This window comes from Oncorhynchus gorbuscha, linkage group LG04 (genome assembly GCF_021184085.1).
Source record: "Oncorhynchus gorbuscha isolate QuinsamMale2020 ecotype Even-year linkage group LG04, OgorEven_v1.0, whole genome shotgun sequence".
Classification (NCBI taxonomy): Eukaryota; Metazoa; Chordata; class Actinopteri; order Salmoniformes; family Salmonidae; genus Oncorhynchus; species Oncorhynchus gorbuscha.
Window position 1 is genome coordinate 53,191,491 of NC_060176.1, and position 23,733 is coordinate 53,215,223.

Sequence of the window (23,733 nt, forward strand, 5' to 3'; positions counted from 1 at the left end):
ATGGGATTGAGATCCGGGCTCTTCGCTGGCTATGGCAGAACACTGACATTCCTGTCTTGCAGGAAATCACGCACAGGACGAGCAGTATGGCTGGTGGCATTGTCATGCTGGAGGGTCATGTCAGGATGAGCCTGCAGGAAGGGTACCACATAAGGGAGGATTTCTTCCCTGTAACGCACAGCGTTGAGATTGCCTGCAATGACAATAAGCTCAGTCCGATGATGCTGTGATACACCACCCCAGACCATGACAGACCCTCCACCTACAAATTGATCCCTCTCCAGAGTACAGGCCTCGGTGTAATGCTCATTCCTTTGAAGAATAAACGCAAATCTGACCACCACCCCTGGTGAGACAAAAGTGCGACTCGTCAGTGAAGAGCACTTTTTGCCAGTCTTACAACAAGCCTACAAAGCCCTCAGTCCAGCCTCTCTCAGCCTATTGCGGACAGTCTGAGCACAGATGGAGGGACTGTGCGTTCCTGGTGCAACTTGGGCAGTTGTTGTTGCCATCCTGTACCTGTCCCGTAGGTGTGATGTTCGGATGTACCGATCCTGTGCAGGTGTTACACGTGGTCTGCCACTGTGAGGACGATCAGCTGTCCGCTCTGTCTTCCGGTAGCGCTGTCTTAGGCATCTCACAGTACGGACATTACAATGTATTGCTCTGGCCTCATCTGCAGTCCTCATGCCTCCTTGCAGCATGCCTAAGGCTCGTTCACACAGATAAGCAGGACATCTTTCTTTTGGTGTTTTTAAGTCAGTAGAAAGGCCTCTTTAGTGTCCTACGTTTTCATAACTGTGACCTTAATTGCCTACCGTTTGTAAACTGTAGTGTCTTAACAACCGTTCCACAGGTGCATGCTCATTAATTGTTTATGGTTCATTGAACAAGCATGGGAAAACAACATGTTTAAACCCTTCACAATGAAGATTTGTGAAGTTATTTGGATTTTTACAAATGATCTTTGACAAACAGGGTCCTGATAAAGGGCTGTTTCTTTTTTTGCTGAGTTTATGTAGGTACCGTTGAAGTCGGGAGTTTACATACACTTAGGTTGGAGTCATATAAAACTAGTTTTTCAACCACTCCACAGATTTCTTGTTGACAAACTATAATTTTGGCAAGTCTGTTAGGAATTCTACTTTGTGCATGACAAGTCATTTTTCCAACAATTGTTTACAGACAGATTATTTCACTTATAATTTAGCTTGGAAAATTCAGCTTGGAAAATTCCAGAAAATTATGTAATGGCTTTAGAAGCTTCTGATAGGCTAATTGACGTCATTTGAGTCAATTGGAGGTGTACATCTGGATGTATTTCAAGGCCTACCTTCAAACTCAGTGCCTCTTTGCTTGACATCGTGGTTAAATCAAAAGAAATCAGCCAACACCTCAGAAGAAGAAGAAAAAAAAATGTAGACCTCCAAGTCTGGTTCATCCATGGGAGCAATTTCCAAATGCCTGAAGGTACCACGTTCATCTGTACAAACAATAGTATGCAAGTATAAACACCATGGGACCACGAAGCAGTCATACCGCTCAGGAAGCTCTGTCAGGAAGCTCTGTCTGATAGAGATTAATGTACTTTGGTGCGATAAGTGTAAGTCGATCCCAGAACAACAGCAAAGGACCTCGTGAAGATGCTGGAGGAAATGGGTACAAAAGTATCTATATCCACAGTAAAACGAATCATATATCGACATAACCTGAAAGGCCGCTCAGCAAGGAAGAAGCCACTGTCCCAAACCGCCATAAATGCCAGACTACCGTTTGTAATCGCACATTGGGACAAAGATAGTACTTTTTGGAGAAATGTCTGCTGGTCTGATGAAACAAAAAATAGAACTGTTTGGCCATAATGACCATCGTTATGTTTGGAGGTTAAAGGGGAGGCTTGCAAGCTGAAGAATACCATCCCAACCGTGAAGCACGGGGGTGGCAGCATCATGTTGTGGGGATGCTTTGCTGCAGTAGGGACTGGTGCACTTCACAAAATAGATGGCTTCATGAGGATGTACAATTTATGTGGATATATTGAAGCAACATCTCAAGACATCAGTCTGGAAGTTAAAGCGTGGTCACAAATGGGTCTTCCAAATGGACAATGACCCCAAGCATACTTCCAAAGTTGTGGCAAAATGGCTTAAGGACAACAAAGTCAAGGTATTGGAGTGGCCATCACAAAGCCCTGACCTCAACCCTACATAAAATGTGTGGGCAGAACTGAAAAGGCTTGTGTGAGCAAGGAGGCCTACAGCCCTGACTCAGTTTCAACAGCTCTGTCAGGAGGAATGGGCCAGAATTCACCCAACTTATTTTGGGAAGCTTGTGGAAGGCTACCTGAAACGTTTGACCCAAATTAAACTATTTAAAGGCAATGCTACCAAATAATAATTGAGTGTATGTAAACTTCTGATCCACTGGGAATGTGATAAAATAAATAAAAGCTGAAATAAATCATTCTCTCTACTATTATTCTGACATTTCTCATTCTTAAAATAAAGTGGTGATCCTAACTGACCTAAGACAGGGAATTTCTACAAGGATTAAATGTCAGGAATTGTGAAACTATTAAATGTGTTTGTCTAAAGTGTATGTAAACTTCTTACTTCAACTGTAGCTGTAAGCTATGTATGTATGTATTTTTAATTTTACCTTTATTTAACCAGGCAAGTCAGTTAAGAACACATTCTTATTTTCAATGACGGCCTGGGAACAGTGGGTTAACTGCCTGTTCAGGGGCAGAAAGACAGATTCGTACCTCGTCAGCTCAGGGTTTTGAACTCACAACCTTCCGGTTACTAGTCCAACGCTCTAACCACTAGGCTACCCTGTCACCCTGTATGTGTGAGTTATATCTGGTCTCGTCTGCTCTGGTTTCCCAGGTGCAACTGCAGCTGCTGACAGCCATAGTGAAGCTGTTCCTGAAGAAACCCACTGAGACTCAGGAGCTGGTGCAGCAGGTGCTGAGCCTGGCCACACAGGTGAGTGTCCTGGGGTGTACACACACAGACACACACACACATCGTCAACAGCAGGGATCTAATCAGCCACAGTCTCACACCAATGCTTCTTATGCCAGAGCCTTCAGGCCATGTCAGTTGTCACTAATTGCCCAATAGAAGAACAGAAACCAGATTGTCTTCACTTTGAATTCCCAAAGTAAGTTGGAGAGATGGAAGACAGGACTATACATCTCCCAACAATTAGCTTACCCTTTTCTCCAGAAAGTCTGGAACACCTTCAAGTGTTATCCTAAATATGCCAATCAGCCAAGCAACACACCAGGACAAAGGGAAGGTCAAAAATAAGGACAAAAAGATTGTGTTCTGCTCAAATGCTAATGGGAATAACTCCGTTTACAAGTGGGCTGTGATCTTGGTGGGGTAGTCTAAATGCTTGTAGCTCTTTTATTGGTCTAATTACTATGGGATGTCCTTGACTAACCTGACAACAAGGGCACAATTTTATTTACTGTGCTTCCTGTGGCTGTCACTAATGTCTTTCACTTCATAAATAACTAGCCTGCTGGGACACTATTGAAATGGCTGCTTTTATTCATGATTCTCCCCCTCCCACAAATGGAATGACGCATTCACGTGTGGCGTCTGCCAGACGATAGGGCCTAGTCATTCCAGCACTGCTGAGGCAACATGAAAAGTGGGATACTCATTGAAATGTGTCAAGTTGACAGCCAGTGTGACAACGTCACCATAAACGGTACCCTACTATTTCTGATGAGATGGAGTGTTTTTGAGTTTGAGTGTAGCATTAAATAAACACCTTTATTTGTGTGTTTTATGAGTAGTTCATCTCTCTCCTCAGACTGTGGGAGTTGTCATTAACTTTGGAGTTTAGTGCCAGGAGAGTTTCAACACTGCCAGGAAGCTGCCAGGACCAAAAATATATTCCCGATGTTCTAGTTTTTATGTCCTTGTACCGCGTGTCTTACTTCTAAGCCTTGCTGATGCTGTTCAAATCTTTCCTTGAATTTTCTTATTATTGACTGAGTAGATTATTCTAGTTTATACCCCTCAGGGAATCGAACCTAACCTGACTCTTAGATTATTTGCTTAGTATCTGACATGACATAAGTGAGAAGAACAGGCAGAGAGCGGAGTCTGTGAAGCAGGTACTATTTATTATGCACCACATCAGTCATCCTCTCAATCTTGTCTGCAGGACTCTGACAACCCGGACCTGCGAGACCGTGGCTACATCTACTGGCGTCTGCTCTCCACTGACCCTGTGGCTGCCAAGGAGGTGGTGCTGGCCGAGAAGCCTCTGATCTCAGAGGAGACAGACTTGATTGAGCCCACCCTGCTGGAGGAGCTCATCTGCCACATCGGCACGCTGGCCTCCGTCTACCACAAGCCTCCCAGCGCCTTCGTGGAGGGCAGCCGCGGTGTGATGCACAAAAGGCTTCCCGCACGCACTGGATCGTGAGTCTCTCACACACACACACACACTTTTAGGGCCCACTTGAGTTTCCCTAACTAAACACCTTATTTGCACCCAAGTAAGTCCCCTAAGTAGTGTTATTTACCCCTAGAGTACACCCAGTCTTTACTTTGTGTAAAGCATACCTTTATTTTATTTTAGCAACATTCAATGAATCAGTTGTCCGAAAGATCTCACATGAGGCTGTGTTCCCAGCAGACATGAAGTGTAGCACACAGTAATGGGCTGATTTTTAAATTCAATCTTAATGCCATTTAATTGTTCTTTTCATTGCATTTAAGATGTGCCAATGGTGTTCCCTTAAATAACCTTAGGACCAATATTAAGCAGGGTTGGTTTATTGAATCAAGAGTTCCAGGTAATTTAGCTTGGCTGAGACTAGGCTTCTCTTTACATTTTTTTAGCTCAAAACATTGCGTTTAGGAATTCAAACCAGGTTAAACAACTGAAGTTCTTAAATAACCCCTTTTATTGTGGTGAATCTTTGCAGTTGTCTCTAACTCTCTCTGTCCTGGTCTCTCCATCCCCCAGAGGAGAGGGTACGGAATGCCCAGATGTGGGCAATGCTGCTGGGGGCTCTGCCCCTGAATCTGCCCCCTCTATCATCCCCTCCCAGGGAGACCTCCTGGGGGACCTTCTCAACCTGGACCTGGCACCCCCCACCACCACTGGTCCCACCCCCTCCACCTCCGGCATGCAGATGGGAGGCATGGATCTCCTTGGTGGAGGTCTGGACAGCCTGGTAGGTACCTCACTGTAGCCTGCTGTGCTGCTACCCCTGGTCAACCAGTGAACATAGTCCATTTTTTATTTTTGACTGAGTGTTTTCCTCTTGTTTTTTCTTTTAATGCCACACCTGCAGATGGATGAGTCTGAACCGGTAACTAAAGTACAAGGAGGGAGAGGACATAGCTATAGTCACACATCACATTACATCATCATTAGTTAGATGTAGCAGCTAGGCTTGGGTGGTATCCAGACTTTTATATTGTCATACTGTCCTTCTCTCATTCCTCGATTTACGGTAATACCGGCATAGCACACAAGGGAGCGCTAAAAAAACGCAGCACATAAAATTATACACGCATAGCTAGTAGCTACAGAACGTAATTTTCGGTGAGTGTGGACCTATACATTTGCAAAATGTTGTGATGAGTGTTTTTCTGAAGGAAGAGCAGCATATATACACGGAGCAGATGGGAGAAGAACTGCAGGGGGGGCGATCGTAGGAAGCACGTGGAATAGATGGCAGCTGTACAGAATTCATCCAGAGCGCTTTGACTTCTGGCAGAAAGCTCTTAAGATATCTGATGGTAAACATTTAGTAGTGAATCGCATACAAGTGTAACGTCATCACTTCATGTGCACTGCACAACAGACTCGCTGATAGCTATAGAATGCTATGTACTCCCCAGCTCGCTTCCTCCCGTTGTGCTGTTTACAAACACGTGAATGGCTCAAATGTTCTGGGGAACTACGGTAAGCTTCATCAGTTAAAATAATGTGACAGGAGAAATGAAGAATGCAATTTCCTATGGTATTGTACAAGTTGACTGCAGGTAATCACTTAAAACGTAGTTACAAATATACACTTATTTGAAAAACTATAAATATTTTCTTTTATTTATTGGAAAAACCATCCTGTGGCTTTTCTAAATACGCTGGTAAACTGCCCAAGCCTAGTAGTAGGGCATTATCATTGGTGTGTGTGTGTGTGTGTGTGTGTGTGTGTGTGTGTGTGTGTGTGTGTGTGTGTGTGTGTGTGTGTGTGTGTGTGCTGTGTCCTGTATTCACCTCTTCAATATTCTTTCTCTGTGCTTGATGCATCCTGATTGTTCCATGTCAATGAATACATCTGACATGACAACCCTACTGTATTCATCCTGCCATCAGCCACACGTTCCCCTGCGGACGGACCCTCCACAGTCTCCGTCACCTCAGCCCCCGTCGCCAGTGTACACCCACACTGACTACACCTACACTGACTACAGTCACACTGACAGCCCCCCTGACCACAGCTCTACTGAGCACAGCCCCCCTGCTGAGGTTGGTTGAGGGGCATCAGTAGAGGCTCCTAGACAGACTAGACTGGAGTCCCCTTATGGTACCCTGTACTGTGACCTCTCCCCATCTCTAGCTGCAGTGTCACTGTCTGTCGTAGTAGATCAGAGATGTTTCCTATCGTCTCAACAAGTTTCTTTAGTTCCTTTTTAAGTTTATTTCAGGCCTCTGAGACCTTTTGTAGGTCTTGTGTTTGTTCCAAAAGCCCTTACTTACTGTAGCTAGCTTTATTTGTTATGATTTTAACACGCTACTCTAGCTGTTTAGGCCCTATTCATTTCTGGTTTCCATTTGCACTCATCTCTTCATAATTTTTATTTTTTTGATAGTGATGTATTTCAATACTGATTTCTCTGTGTAACCACCTAACTGACCACTGTGCTGGCAAACAGTTGGCATTTACAGTTTCTGAGATATCTGAATGAAAACCTGAATACATGATGCTCGTCCTGTGCTCTTCGACCTCCATATGACCCTCCAGTAGCTCTCATCATAGATGTAGAACACTGTTCTGTATGCTCTCATCTCACCTTCCCCAGTTTAAACCATGCTTTTCATATGTCATGGAACATGGTTCCATCTTAGCAACTCCTCATCACACACCCACCTCCCTCCCTCAGTCTTTCCTCTAGCAGGTTTAACATTCTAATAATGTCTAAACTGAACTCCGCTCTCTCTCTCTCTCTCTCTCTCTCTCTCCCCTCAGCTTGGAGGAGATATTGGTGGGAGTCCTGCGGTAAGCCTGGTTGTTTAAACTTTTAATTGGGAAAAATAATATTTTGGTGCAATTTTTTTGATGTTCAGCTCTTTAACATGGTCTCTCATCCAAAGATGGGGGCTGGTTTTGGCGCAGCTCCCGCTGTGATGCCAACCTCTCTAAACGCTCCTGTGGGAGGCGGCCTTGGAGACCTCTTTGACCTCGGAGGGGGGGTTGGCATGCCGATGGGAGCATACATTCCACCCAAGACAGTGAGTGTCTATAGAGTATGGTAGTACACTTAATATGATAGTATTGATACTATTGTTATGTTACAGCCTTATTTTAAAAAATGCCCTCATCAATCTACCCACAGTACTCCATAATGGCAAAGCAAAAACAGGTTTTTATAAATTGTATTAAAAATTTAAGTATTCAGACCCTTTTGCTATGATACTTGAAATTGAGCTCGAGTGCCTCCTGTTTCCATTAATCATCCTTGACGTTTCTACAACTTAATTATAGTCCACCTGTGGTAAATTCAATTGATTGGACATGATTTGGAAAAGCACACACCTGTCTATATAAGGTCTCACAGTTCACAATGCATGTCAGAATAATTGTCCGTAGAGTTCCGAGACAGGATTGTGTCGAGGCAAAGATCTGGGGAAGGGTACCAAAAAATGTCAGTATTGAAGGTCCCCAAGAAGACAGTGGCCTCCTTCATTCTTAAATTGAAGAAGTTTGGAACCACCAAGAATCTTCCTAGAGCTGGCCGCCTGGGCAAATAGAGCAATAGGGGGAGAAGGGACTTGGTCAGGGAGGTGACCAAGAACCCGATGGTCACTGACAGATCTACAGAGTTCCTCTGTGGAGATGGGAGACCCTTCCAGAAGGACAAACATCTCTGCAGCACTCCACCAATTAGGCCTTTATGGTAGGTTGTCAGACGGAAGCCACTCTTCAGTAAAAGGTACATGAAAGCCCGCATGGAATTTGCCAAAAGGCACCTAAAAGGCCAAAAGGCACCTAAAATCTAGAAACTAGATTCTCTGGTCTGATGAAACTAAGATTGAACCCTTTGTCCTGAATGCCAATTGTCACTTCTGGAGGAAACCTGGCACCAATCCCTGCAGTGAAGTATGGTGGTGGCAGCATCATGCTGTGGGAATGTTTTTCAGTGGCAGGGACTGGGAGACTAGTCAGGATCGAGGGAAAGATGAACGGAGTGAAGTACAGCGAGATCCTTGATGAAAACCTGCTCCAGAGCGATCAGGATCTCCGACTGGGGTGAAGGTTCACCTTCCAACAGGACAATGACCCTAAGCACACAGCTAAGACGACACAGGAGTGGCTTCGGGACAAGTCTCTGAATGTCTTTTGAGTGGCCCGGACTTGAACCCAATCAAACATCTCTGGAGAGACCTGAAAATAGCTGTGTATCAACGCTCCCCATCCAACCTGACAGAGCTTGAGAGCATCTGCAGAGAAGAATGGGGGAAACTCCCCAAATACAGGTGTGCCAAGCTTGTCATATCCAGGAAGACTCAAGGCTGTAATCGTTGTCTAAGATGCTACAACAAAGTACTGAGTAAAAAGTCTGAATACTTATGTAAATTTGATATTTCAGTAAAAAAGATTAACACATTTCAAAACTGTTTTTGCTTTGTCATTATGGGTTATTGTGTGTAGATTGAGGTGGGGGGACAATTAAAGGCGTTTTAGAATAAGGCTGTAAAGTAACAATGTGTGAAAAAGTCAAGGGGTCTGAATACTTTCCGAATGCAATGTAACTACTAGGCCTATATGTTCCTAGATGATCATGCTGAAGACACTACTCCATGCTCTCCACAACCTGGTACCCACCTGATGTTCTCCCAGTCTATGCCCCCTTCCGCCCCTCTGGTGGTCTCCTTGTCACCCCCCCCCCCCCGCATCTTCAACATGGGTGCCCGAGCCTTCAGTTGGTCGACACCCAGGCTCTGGAATGCACTTCCCCCATACTTGCAACATGCAGATGGCCATCTCATTAAAAAACCTGAAAACACACTTCTTCAAGGATACCTATGGTCTATGATTGACTCTGTCCTACATTACTTCTGTGCTCTCCCAGTATCACTGTGTCCCCTCCAACACAAACCTTACCCGTAACCATGTTTGGATCTTCTAACCAACCCTTCCTTATTTTTACCTGTCCTGTTTCGTGTTGTCCTTTTGATTTTAAATTGTACTTTCATTGATGCTCTTGATTTTCTGACTTGATGTATGGATTCTACTGTTAATGTGATATTTCATTGAGTGCCCTGATGGTGTCCGCCAAATAAATATAATTATTTTTTTTAAATACAAACTGTAGTTTAATACAAACGGTTCCTCTTATGGTATCCTCTATCCTCAGGTGTGGCTCCCAGCCATGAAGGCTAAAGGTCTGGAGATCTCTGGGACCTTCGCCCGGCGTGCTGGAGTCATCCAGATGGAGCTGGTCCTCACCAACAAGGCCATGAGCGTCATGACTGACTTCGCCATCCAATTCAACAGGAACAGGTGAGCGGATGTCTATATGACGGTCATAAGGAAACATCTCTGGTGTGAATGTGATTTTAATTTTTTTTCTAGTTCTGACTGGAACTCTTCTCTCTAGTTTTGGACTGGCCCCTGCCGGCCCACTCCAGGTCCTCACCCCTCTTGGCCCAAACCAGACCATTGAAGTCAGCCTCCCCCTCAGCACTGTTGGGCCAGTCATGAAGATGGACCCTCTCAACAACCTGCAGGTAACTTTCCCAAAACGTTAGTTGTAAAGGATGTTTCAGGAGACTAGGCTGCTTCAGACTAGGGTTAAATAGTGGGAACCGGGTTACCGAGATATCCAGCCCAAACCCTCTCCCTTTTCCCAGGATAAATAACTGCAAGAAATCGGTAAATTTATAATAAATTATTTATATGAAAAGCATGATGTGAAATGGCACTGTTAGATTTAGACAGCGCATATCATTTGTCATCTCAACGGCCTCCTCTCTGCTATCTGCTTGACCAATCATCGACGCTCATGGTGGGGACACCGCTTCTCACTACGGAGTGTAGTTCAATGAGTTTATCATCTCATGGTAACTTTTTGTCTTGTAAAAGGAAGGACTACATTTGCTGCAGCTACAGTAATATAATGATAATGCAAGTCTAATTTACACTTCTCCATCTGGCTTTCAGGGGTCACCTTATTCTTTCATTGTAAAGAGTTTTATAACAGCCTCACTCAAATATCGTTGCCGCAGTCTTTTTCTCTCCCATCAATTCCATTCCAATTGCACCCAAAATAGATCGGCCTAATCCTGGTCAAGATTGAGATGCACTGAGTGTACAAAACATCCTGCTCTTTCCATGACTAAAGCCCTATTCACACGGGACTAGTATTACTATAGAATGTAGGTGATGTAATTACTACCCCAGCATGTCAGTTTTTCCAGTGGACGATTCGGATGGGATTAGCTTTACCCAACTGCCCCGTAATAATTGTTTTCCTCATTCAAAATGGATAATTATGACGGAAGCCTGGAGGCTCTTCTAGGTAGGAAGGTGTTTTAAATGTCTAGGGATGGCCTAATATTGGCCTAATGGTCGACGAAAGTCAAAATGACAAGACATATCAATAACAACCATGAACTGTAACCTATGCACAAATTGAATTAACTGACATTTGCGGAAGAGGAATAGGCACTTTAAGTTGATATGTGACAACAGATCCATTTGTAGACTACATGCATAGCACTTTTGTTTTAAGCATGAATTTGTTCCTATGTTCTTACCCAAACTGGGTGCAGCACATGTTAAACTCAGTAATATCCTTCAATACACAGGGATGATGATGATTCGCACAGGATATGTGTTATCAGAGGATGTGAGAGTTTGCCCGAAAAACTGTAGGTTTTTAAGGATGGGATAATAACCTTCCTGCCAAGTAAAAATGACTTGCATGGCAGATTCGGACAGGACTAAAATACAGATGTGGTGATTTGTGCTCAAGCACATAATTACATTACCTGAGCTCCCCCAGTAAAACCTATCCAGTCTGATAAGGCTGATCAGGTGAATCCAGTTGAAAGTTATGATCTCTTATTGATGTCACTTGTTAAGTCCACTTCAAATCAGTGTAGATCGGTTAAAGAAGAATTTAAGCCTTGAGACATGGGTTGTGTATGTGTGCCATTCATCAATTTGGTACCTTGGGTTAAGTGTTGGCACCAACTCACGAAACCCCTGTTTCTCGACTGTGTAAATTGTAAATTGGGGCCAAATCGACTGTGTAAATTGGGGCCATGTCCTTGTAGATATAAGTTGTAAAGGCAGCTGTTATCTTGTTCCATCTTCATGATTCTTTGCCCATATGGTGTGCCGCAGGCAAAAGCCTCTTGCAACATCTGAGTCAGGGGTTTGTTTTGAGCACTAGACTGTACTTTTTTGGGACTCATCCGTAGACACTCTCTGTACTGTTTCGCTTGTTTCTTGCATAGGTGGTAAGAGGTTAGTGATGTTTGAGCCTGTTGTTGGGACCGGCCTACGGCATATTTTGCAGAGGACGTCTATCGTCACACAATATATATTGTCATTTCCCCCAGCCCTACGGCTGGACAGTAATCAAGATTAGACCAAACTAGAGCCTGTAGAACTTGCTTTTTGCAGTGTGGTGTCAAAAGCGGAGCATCTCTTTATTACGGCTAGACCTCTCCCCATCTTTACAACCATTGAATCTATTTGTTTTGACCATGACAGTTTACAATCTAAGGTAACGCCAAGTAATTTAGTCGTCTCTACTTGTTCAACAGCCACACCATTCATTACCAGATTTAGCTGAGGTCTAGCACTTAAGGAATGATTTGTACCAAATACAATGCTCTTAGTTTTAGAGATGTTCAGGACCAGTTTATTACTGGCCATCCATTCCAAAACAGACTGCAGCTATTTAAGGGTTTGAGTGACTGCATTAGCTGTGGTTGCTGATGCGTATATGGTTTCATCATCAGCATACATGGACACACATGCTTTGTTTAATGCCAGTGGAAGGTTATTTGTAAAAATAGAAAAGAGTAGAGGGCCTGGAGAGCTGCCCTGCGGTACACCAAACTTTACGTGTTTGACATTAGAGAAGATTCCATTAAAGAAAACCCTTTGAGTTCTATGAGATAGATGGCTCTGAATCCACATTATGGCAAAGGTTGAAAAGCCATAGCACCAGTTTTTTTTTTTTCAACAACAGGTTATGGTCAATAATATCAAAAGCTGCACTAAAATCTAACAGTACAGCTCCCACAATCTTCTTATTATCAATTTCTTTCAACCAATCATCAGCCATTTGTGTCAGTGCAGTACATGTTGAGTGCCCTTCTCTATAAGCATGCTGAAAGTCTGTTAATTTGTTTACAGAGAAATACAATGCTATTTGGTGAAACACCATTATTTTCCCAACAATTTGCTAAGAGCTGGCAGCTGTTAGAACCAGTAAAGAATGCTTTACCACTCTTGGGTGGCAGAATTACTTTATCCTCAGGCTTGGAGGGAAGTCAGACTTTCCTCTAGGCTTAGATTAACAATATGACAGATAGGAGTGGCTATAGAGTCAGCTACCATCCTCAGTAGCTTTCCATCTAAGTTAACAATGCCAGGAGGTTTGTCATTATTAATTGATAACAATAATTTTCCACCTCGCCACACTAACTATACAAAATTAAAATAAAATCACATTTTATTTGGGGCGGCAGGGTAGCCTAGTGGTTAGAGCATTTGACTAGTGACCGAAAGGTTGCAAGTTCAAATCCCCGAGCTGACAAGGTAAGAAAAAATCTGTCGTTCTGCCCTTGAACAGGCAGTTAACCCACTTCCTAGGCCGTCATTGATAATAAGAATTTGTTCTTAACTGACTTGCCTAGTAAAATAAAGTTAAAAATAAAATTAATACACATGGTTAGCAGATGTTAATGCGAGTGTAGCGAAATGCTTGTGCTTCTAGTTCCGTCAATGCAGTAATAACCAAAGAGCTAACAACTAGCTAACAATTCCAAATTCAAATATATATGATATATGAATGAGTGATGGTACAGAGTGGCATAGGCAAGATGCAGTAGATGGTATCGAGTACAGTATAAACATATGAGATGAGTATGTAAACAAAGTGGCTAGTAATACATAAAGATGCAGTAGATGATATAGAGTACAGTATATACGTATACATATGAGAAATAATGTAGGGTATGTTAAGTAGCAAAGTGGCTAGTGATATATATTTTACATCAATTCCCATTATTAAAGTGGCTGGAGTTGTGTCAGTGTGTTGGCAGCAGCCACTCAATGTTAGTGGTGGCTGTTTAACAGTCTGATGGCCTTGAGATAGAAGCTGTTTTTCAGTCTCTCGGTCCCAGCTTTGATGCACCTGTACTGACCTCGCCTTCTGGATGATAGCGAGGTGAACAGGCAGTGGCTCGGGTGGTTGTTGTCCTTGGTGATCTTTATGGCCTTCCTGTGACATCGGGTGGTGTAGGTGTCCTGGAGGGCAGGTAGTTTGCCCCCGGTGATGCGTTGTGCAGACCTCACTACCCTCTGGAGAGCCTTACGGTTGTGGGCGGAGCAGTTGCCGTACCAGGTGGTGATACAGCCCAACAGGATGCTCTCGATTGTGCATCTATAGAAGTTTGTGAGTGCTTTTGGTGACAAGCCGAATTTCTTCAGCCTCCTGAGGTTGAAGAGGCGCTGCTGCGCCTTCTTCACGATGCTGTTTGTGTGGGTGGACCAATTCAGTTTGTCTGTGATGTGTACGCCGAGGAACTTAAAACGTACTACCCTCTCCACTACTGTTCCATCGATGTGGATAGGGTGGTGTTCCGTCCGCTGCTTCCTGAAGTCCACAATCATCTCCTTTGTTTTGTTGACATTGAGTGTGTGGTTATTTTCCTGACACCACACTCCGATGGCCCTCACCTCCTCCCAGTAGGCCGTCTCGTCATTGTTGGTAATCAAACCTACCACTGTTGTGTTGTCCGCAAACTTGATGATCGAGTTGGAGGCGTGCGTGGCCACGCAGTCGTGGGTGAACAGGGAGTACAGGAGAGGGCTCAGAACGCACCCTTGTGGGGCCCCCGTGTTGAGGATCAGCGGGGTGGAAATGTTGTTACCTACCCTCACCACCTTGGGGCGGCCCGTCAGGAAGCCCAGTACCCAGGGTCTCGAGCTTGATGACGAGTTTGGAGGGTACTATGGTGTTAAATGCTGAGCTGTAGTCAGCTCAGCAATGCTTTTCTTTCATGATTTGTTTTTTTATGCATGAATACAATTGCTCACTGTTCATTGTTGGCATATCCTGCCTAAGTTTGTCCACTTTATTTCATTGGCAATCATTAAAATAATTTGCAACATCAAATAGTTTTGTGATGAATAAGCCATCTTATCGATGAAAGATGGATTTGAATTTGTCTTTCTGCCCATAATTTCATTTGAAGTACTCAAGTTGTTTTCCATCGTTCTTTATATCATTGATCTTGGCTTCATAATAAAGTTTCTTTTTGTATAATTTCTCAATTTGCAGTAAGTAAGCCAGTCAGATGTGCAGCCAGACCTATTAGCCACTCCTTTTGCCTCATCTATTTCAACCATACCGTTTTTCAATTCCTCATCAATCCATGGAGCCTTAACAGTTCTAACAGCCAGTATTGCCCTGTCTGTTTCTGAAGCTGCAACATAATGACAGCCATTTCTGACTGAAATCCCTCATTTGTTTAGGAATTTACCGTAATTTCCGGACTATAAGCCGCTACTTTATTCCCACGCTTTGAACCTCGTGGTTTATACAATGACGTGGCTAATTTATGGATTTTTCCCGCTTTCACAAGATTCATGCCGCCAAAGAACTGAGCACCTTCACATAATGTGACGTAAATCGAGCGCGCTCAAACTTCCCATCATTCTGATTACGGTAGTAATTTTGTCACCCTCATCATGGCAAAGACACGGAGAAATTTATATGATGCAGCTTTCAAGTTGAAGGCGATCGATCTGGCTGTTGGAAAAGGAAATGGAGCTGCTGCACGGGAACTTGGCCTTCATGAGTCGATGATAAGACGTTGGAAAGCAGCGTGAGGAACTGACTCAGTGCAAAAAGACAAAAGCTTTCAGAGGGAAGAAAAGCAGATGGCCCAAAGTATTTGCAGCCACTCGATATCAGTATAAATCGTGCATTTAAGGTGGCGCTCCTTGTTCAGTGGGAGGCTTGGATGACAAGTGGGGGAAAATCCTTCACTAAAACGGGCTGCATGCGAAGAGCAACTTATAGTCAAGTCTGCCAGTGCGTCCTGACGGCGTGGAGCATTGTCAAAAAATCCACTATCATCAACGGGTTTCGAAAGGCTGGACTGCTGCGTGTTGAAGGGGCAGCATGAGCTCAGCGGGGTATTTGCCTCCGGATGAAAGTGACGAGAGCGACAATGAAAACGATCCAACATCGGATGAAGCAATTCTGAGGCTATTCAACTCCGACACCGAAGGAGATGGCTTCAGTGGTTTCAGTGCACAGGAGGAGGAAGATGGTGACCAATGACTTTCTTGGTAGGCTGTTTCTTTAAAGGCTGTGCAAAGTTAATTTGTTTCAATGTACTGGTAGGCACCTGCGGCTTATAGACATGTGCGGATTATTTATGTACAAAATACATTTTTTAAATAATTCAGTGGGTGCGGTTTATATTCAGGTGCGCTTAATAGTCCAGCAATTACGGTACCGCAACCCTTACTGTTTTTACGTAACACGTAAGCATCGCATGCATGTGACCAATAGGGCCTGACCTGTAGCATATCATAGTCACATCTATTAAATAGGTTATAACAAACTCTGAACACATGTGACAGCAAATGGATGCAGAGGACGTGACGAACTCGAAACAGGGGAATGTTTACTTGTTCCTCAGGAGGTAAAGGGGAAATTGGATGTGTGGAATAAATTTGACTAGTGGGAAATACTGGAGATCAAGAAAAAGAATGTAAGGAGCAAGCGCTACGTGCATATGTGTGCCAAACAGGTGCTGTTAGATTACAATATACACTACCATTCAAAAGTTTGGGGCCACTTAGAAATGTTATTGTTTTCCATGAAAACATACATTAAGTGAGTTGCCAAATGAAAAGGACATGTAGTCAAGATGTTGACAAGGTTATAAATAATTATTTTTAATTGAAATAGTTGTCCTTCAAACTTTTGCTTTCGTCAAGAATCGTCCATTTGCAGCAATTACAGCCTTGCTGACCTTTGGCATTCTAGGTAATCTGAAGAGATTTCACCCCATGCTTCCTGAAGCACCTCCCACAAGTTGGATTGACTTGATGGGCACTTCTTACGTACCATACGGTCAAGCTGCTCCCACAACAGCTCAATAGGGTTGAGGTCTGGTGACTGTGCTGGCCATTCCATTATAGACAGAATACCAGCTGACTGCTCTTCCCTAAATAGTTATTGCGTAGTTTGGAGCTGTGCTTTGTGTCATTGTCCTGTTACAGGAGGAAATTGCCTCCAATTAAGCGCTGTCCACTGGGTATGGCATTGCAAAATGGAGTGATAGCCTTCCTTCTTCAAGATCCCTTTTACCCTGTACAAATCTCCCACTTTACCACCACAAAAGCACCCCCAGACCATCACATTGCCTCCACCATGCTTGACAGACGATTTCAATCACTCCTCCAGCATCTTAATTTTTTTCAGCGTCTCACGAATGTTCTTTGTGATCCAAACACCTCAAACATAGATTTGTCTGTCCATAACACTTTTTTTCCAATCTTCCTCTGTCCAGAGTCTGTGTTATTTTGCCCATCTTAATCTTTTTTTTTTTTATTGGCCAGTCTGAAATATCAATCAACTGCATTTATAAATCTATTTTTACATCAGCTGATGTCACAAAGTGCTATACAGAAACCCAGCCTAAAACCACAAACCGCAAGCAAGGCAGATGTAGAAGCACAGTGGCTAGGAAAAACTCCTTAGAAAGGCAGGAACCTAGAAATACATCTAGAGAGGAACCAGGCTCAGAGGGGTGGCCAGTCCTTTTCTGGCTGTGCCAGGTGGAGATTATAACAGTACATGGCCAAGATGGTCAATGACCAGCAGGGTCAAATAATTAATAATCAGTGGTTGTAGAGGGTGCAACAGGTCAGCACCTCAGGAGTCAATGTCAATTGGCTTTTCATAGCCGATCATTCAGTGAGTTCGTGAGTACACAGCAGTTCCGGGACAAGGTAGCACGTCCGGTGAACAGGTCAGTGTTCCATAGCTGCAGGCAAAACAGTTGAAACTGGACAACCAGCACGACCAGGTGGACTGGAGACCGCAAGGAGTCATCAGGCCAAGTAATCCTGAGGCATGGTCCTAGGGCTCAGGTCCTCTGAGAGAAAGAGAAGGACACCTCACAAATCCTCAACTGGCATCTTTATTAAATAGTACCCGCAAAACACCAGTCTCAACGTCAACACTCTACTAATGATATGGCTTTTTCTTTGCAACTCTGCCTAGAAGGTCAGCATCCTGGCGTCGCCTCTTCTCTGTTGACATTGACACTGGTGTTTTTTTTGCGGGTACTATTTAATTAACCTGCCAGTTGAGGACTTGTGATGAGTCTGTTTCTCAAACTAGACACTAATGTACTTGTCCTCTTGCTCAGTTGTGCACCGGGGCCTCCCACTCTTTCTGTTATGGTTCGAGCCCGTTTGCTCTGTTCTATGAAGGGAGTAGGACACAGCGTTGTATGAGATCTTCAGTTTCTTGCCAATTTCTCACATGGAGTAACCTTAATTTCTCAGAACAAGAATAGACTGACAAGTTTCAGAAGAAAGTTCTTTGTTTCTGGCCATTTTGAGCCTGTAATCGAACCCACAAATGCTGATGCTCCAGATACTCAACTAGTCTAAAGGAGGCCAGTTTTATTGCTTCTTTAAGCAGTACAACAGTTCAGCTGTGCTAACATAATTGCAAAAGGGTTTTCTAATGATCAAGTAGCCTTTTAAAATTATAAACTTGGATTAGCTAACACAACGTGCCATTGGAAAACAGGAGTGATTGCTGATAATGGGCCTCTGTACGCCTATGTAGATATTCCATAAAAATTCAGCTGTTTCCAGCTACAATAGTCATTTACAACATTAACAATGTCTACGCTGTATTTCTGATCAATTTGATATTTTAATAGATGAAAAATGTCCTTTTCTTTCAAAAACAAGGACATTTCTAAGTGACCCTAAACTTCTGGTTTTCTGACCATTTTGAAACAATGCAAACAACAATTATAAGTGTACCAGAGAGTCTGTTTCTTTTCCTATGCCTTTATTACAGCAAAGACTAAAAACCAGTCACATTCATTCGTGATTGCAATTTCAGGAATGGAACTGTTTAGGCCTATTTATTGTTTGCTTGATTGCATTTCAAATCATGAATGACTCCTATGCTGTATGATGACATTAACAAATAAATGATTGATACAGTAGCCTATATAAGTATTGAAATATAGACCTAGGTAAGTTACGGTATTAAGACTAAACCGTATGCTCTCTTAGGCCTACTGCTCGATGGTGGTTATGCAAGGCTGCTTTACTAAGCCTTTCTGGAATTTTCCAAGCTGTTTAAAGGCACAGTCAACTTAGTGTATGTAAACTTCTGACCCACTGGAATTGTGATTAAGTGAAATTATCTGTCTGTAAAGAATTGTTGGAGGAATGACTTGTGTCATGCACAAAGTAGATGTCCTAACCGACTTGCCAAAACTATAGTTTGTTAACAAGAAATTTGTGGAGTGGTTGAAAAACAAGTTTTAATGACTTCAACCTAAGTGTATGTAAACTTCCGACTTCAACTGTACATTTGGGTGAGTTTTTTTTGTTGTTGTCTCGCCTGAGTAGCCTCGTTTCACTGCCAAAAATACAATTAAACCATCTCGTGTTCAGTGAAATAACAACACAATGTCAAATACAGGTAGCCTAGTCCAATAATTAACATCCAATCACATTAACTGTTACTCTCTCGTGAGAAACCTTCACTCTCTTGTGCAGACATTTAGAAATGGAACATGACAATTTAAAAAATAATCCATGGGAGTTTTTTGAGTGAGAATATAGGCAACTTTTGAGTAGTAAGACATGTATAAAAGCAACAGATACCATTAAGGGGCTGGAAGCGTCTTATATGGAGAGCTACTGAGTGGCTAAGAACAGGCAAGCCCCATACTATTGTGGAGGACACAATTCTTCCTGCTGCGATGGATATGGTTGGGTCAATGCTGGGGGAAAAGGCCCCAAAAGCTACAGACAATACCTCCATCAAACAACACTGTTTCACACATCATTGACATGGCAGTTGATCTTTTGAAACAATTACTGCTTCTCATACAAGTCAGTGAATTATATGCGTTACAGCTGGATGAGTCAACAGACGTGGCGGGCCTGGCACAGCTCCTGGTATATGTCCGTTACGTTTATGGGGGATCAATTCAGGAAGACTGCAAACCACTGGAAACCAGGACAACAGGAGAGGATCTTTTTTAAGTACTGGACAGCTTTGTGACCAAATGGACTTTGGTGGTCAAGATGTGTTGGTATCTGTACTGATGGCACAAAAGCCATGACTGGGAGACATAGTGCAAGCAGTTGCTTCTGACGCCACTTGGGTACGCTGCAGCATCCACCGAGAGGCTCTTGTTGCCAAGGGAATCTGTGTCGGCTTGAAAGACTTTTTGGACACTACAGTGAAAATGGTTACCTTTGTTTTAAAGCAAGGCCCCTGAACTCTTGTGTATTTTCTGCACTATGCAATGATATGGGCAGTGCTTTGTAACGCTTTTACAACATACTTCTGTATGTTGTGCTGGTTATCAAAGGGTAAAGTATTGACACGTTTCTTTTAAAATTGTGAGACGAGCTTAGTTTTCTTTACTGACCATAATTTGCACTTGTCATCATGCAAGCGGTCTGACGAGTTTCTCACACAACTGGCCTATCTGGGTGATGTGTTTTTCCTCCTGAATGATCTGATTACAGGGACTCTCCGCAACTATATTCAATGTGCAGGACAAAATTGATCCTAGGATTAGAAAAGAGCTCCAACTTCCTGTCTGCGTTAACAAGGACAACACACGTCTTTCCATTGTTGTCTGATTGTTGTGTGTACAAATGAACTCAAGCTTACAGACAATGTCAAATGTGATATAGCGACGCACCTGAGTGAGCTGGGTACGCAGGTACTTTCCCGAAACGGACGACACAAACTGGATTCGTTATCCCTTTCATGCCCTGCCTCCAGTCCTCTTACCAATATCTGAACAAGAGAGCCTCATTGAAATTGCAACAAGCGGTTCTGTGAAAATAAAATTGAATCAGAAGCCACTGCCAGATTTCTGGATAGGGCTGCACTCAAGAGTTTCTTCCCTTGCCAAATCGCGCTATTAAGACACCAATGACCTTTGCAACCACGTACCTATGTGAGAGTGGATTCTCAGCCCTCGCTAGCATGAAAACTAAGAGGAACAGACTGTGTGTGGAAAATGATTTAAGACTGAGACTCTCTCCAAAACAACCCAACATTGCAGAGATATGTGCGTCCTTTCAAGCACACCCTTTTTCATTAACCTGTGGTTAGTTATTCACAATTTCTGATGAACAAAAGGTTTTATATGGAAGATGGCTAAATAAAGAGCAAAATGATTTATTATTATTTGTGCCCTGGTCCTATAAGAGCTCTTTGTCACTTCCCACGGGCTGGGTTGTGATAACTCAACATTCATTCTTATGTTTAATACATGTATTGTGCGTGGGGGGGGCTTACAATGATGGAAAAAAACGACATTTGATAGTGCACTGACCCTGGTACGCAGCTGGAGGTTGAATGTTTGAAGGGCTACGGGACTCATAAAACTTTGGGAATCACTGGCCCAGGAAAATGCATCAATTCAACAGCGCACTGATGTTACAGAACCGCGCACAGCGACCAACCACTATCCAATGCAAAATAATGATTTTTTTAATTTGTGTTGCACCATTCTTACATAATATAACCATATACCATTTCAGTAGCAATTGTCAGTCTGCTGGACTGTGCCATCTCCTCCACCTCCACAATGGATCAGTCGACTCAGACAGGCGCGAATCATACAGGTGTCTCCTACACCTTTTTATTGAAAAGTTTTTTTGCTACTGCTCAACTGAAATCTGTTGCCCAAAAGCCTATCCACCAGTCGACTAAATGGGGTCGGCCCTAATTCAGACCCATATAACCATTCAATGTTCATGAAGAGAAGTGATACCCCGCTGCATCTTATTCTACTCCTAATATTATTCAAGCATGTCATTACAATGATGACTATAAGGACAATGGAATGTATATATTTAATTGTTGAAAGAGATGAAGGAAGCAACAGAGGGAGAGAGGGAGGCTATAATACGTACGTCGCACAACATTAGAGGAAATGTATATGAAAGGTAGGCCTATATATGAGTCAGCCTACGAATGATAAAAACGTCAAATTAAAATCACATTCACTGGCCTATAATTGTAACTTTGTAAGACTCATGTCCTGGACCAGCATCACGTTCTCCCCCAGCTTCATGATTTGAACAAGGTGTGTAATTCTAGTCCATATAATACAGTGCAGTAATGCAGTCCACAGTCAAAGATTAGCCTACTGGACCTTGTTTGACTTATTTATCCAAGAGCGCGTGGCTACATCTATGGGCTCTTATGTTTTTCTGTCCTGCGTAGGCTACGTATTGGATAACGGCACAATCATTTGGGCTTGGGCTCATACATTAAAATACATTTTATGTCTCATAAGGCTCAGCTAGCATCAGACTTTAGTTTTCATGCTGATCAAAGCTGTAATCAAATCTAGACAATTTATATGCTTTAGAATGACATTTCCGGTTTTGGTGGGAAATACCTGTTTACCCGGGAAAAAGGGGATTTTATTCTCTGGATGGAACATTTTTAAAAACAGGGAAAATAATCAACCCTACTGCAGACACATGCTTGTTTTAACTGTCAGGTTGACATAATTGTTACTACATGGGTTGGCAGCTTTGGCCTTTTACATATGCTTTGTTAATGATAAAACACAGCCCCCAGTTGAATTTGTTCAGCCTCATTGTCTCTGCTTCACCTCAAATCGTGTTCAAGTACTGTCAGGTTGTTATTTAAATTCCTGAGCTATAGAAACAGGGTGAAATATGACATGAGAGAGCCTCTGGAACTTTAGTTATTGGTTGAGAAACAGAACTGCGAGAGACGGGGCCTCTAGATCAGAGCAGTCATCTGACTTGGGGGGATGGAACATTGTGCAGCTGGTAAGAGAAAATAACGGGTTCCAGGAGAGATGAGAGGTGGGGATGGTCATTAGCGGTCACCTCTCACTGTGCTGCTCTAGTCTACGCCACAGCTCTGCTCTGTTTCCCCTGACCCCAGCACTCCTTCTCCCAGCCAGCTGTATTCCTACAGGAGGAGGAGTCAGTGGTGGAAAAAGTACCCAGTTTTCATACTTGAGTAAAAGTGAAGATGCGTTCAGAGAAATGTACTCTAGTAAAAATGAGTCACCCAGCAAAATTCTACTTGAGTGTAAGTATTTGGTTTTAAGTTAACTTTATTGTTATTGCTCAAATAACAAACAATAACGGAACCCCAATCAGAAGCTAGCCAGCTAACTAGCTAGTAGTCACTAAGCGGTCATCACCGTTAACTCGGACATCAGCCATGCTCAACCCGGTCAATTCCTGCCAGCCTGCCACAGCGTGATATCCACACAGAGCATAGCAGACCTCTTTTTCTCTACCACATCTCCGGATTCCTACCGCAAGCTCTGAATCTTTACACCGGATCATCGCAGCTAGCTAGCTGCTATCCAAGTGGCTACTCCTGGCTAACGTCTAAAGTTAGCCTGGAGCTAGCCTCGAGCTAGGCCCATCTCCCAGCTAGACGAAGGGATCCATCAGACAATTCCTGGGCTTCAATACCTCTTTTGCCAATTGGCCAGGACCCTTTACTGCCGACACAGAGCCCCGCCGATCCACCATGACTGGTCTGCCGACGTAACCGTCCGAGGGGGGTTTCAACAGGCTCTTCCGTCGCGATGTCCCCCTGCGGCCCACTTGCTAGCCTGCTATCCCCGGCCTTCTAGCTGTCTGAATCGCCGTGTCTCCAGCTCACCTAGCTACACACTGGACCCTATGATCACTCGGCTACACATACATCTCCTTAATGTCAATATTCCTTGTCTATTGCTGTTTTGGTTAGTGATATTTGTCTTATTTTACTGTAGAGCCACTAGCCCTGCTCAATATGCCTTAGCTAGACCTTTTGTTCTACCCCCCACAGGGTAGCCTAGTGGTTAGAGCGTTGGACTAGTAACCGGAAGGTTGTAAGTTCAAACCCCCGAGCTGACAAGGTACAAATCTGTCGTTCTGCCCCTGAACAGGCAGTTAACCTACTGTTCCTAGGCCGTCGTTGAAAATAAGAATTT

General features: G+C 43.4%; 1 protein-coding gene across 7 annotated transcripts in view; it reads left to right on the forward strand.

Moving 5' to 3' along the window:
• LOC124034273 (AP-1 complex subunit beta-1) overlaps positions 1-23,733 on the forward strand; it is a 56,296-nt gene that overhangs the window by 12,607 nt on the left and 19,956 nt on the right. For 5 of the 7 annotated variants that reach the window (XM_046347224.1, XM_046347226.1, XM_046347220.1 and 2 more), the window contains 8 exons: positions 2,889-2,987; positions 4,186-4,445; positions 4,996-5,206; positions 5,327-5,344; positions 7,232-7,261; positions 7,357-7,494; positions 9,621-9,766; positions 9,864-9,993. In XM_046347224.1, coding sequence (XP_046203180.1) covers positions 2,889-2,987; positions 4,186-4,445; positions 4,996-5,206; positions 5,327-5,344; positions 7,232-7,261; positions 7,357-7,494; positions 9,621-9,766; positions 9,864-9,993 — 1,032 coding nt within the window. The remainder of the gene's footprint in view (positions 1-2,888; positions 2,988-4,185; positions 4,446-4,995; positions 5,207-5,326; positions 5,345-7,231; positions 7,262-7,356; positions 7,495-9,620; positions 9,767-9,863; positions 9,994-23,733) is intronic. The other 2 variants (XM_046347221.1, XM_046347227.1) reach the window with 1 other exon arrangement.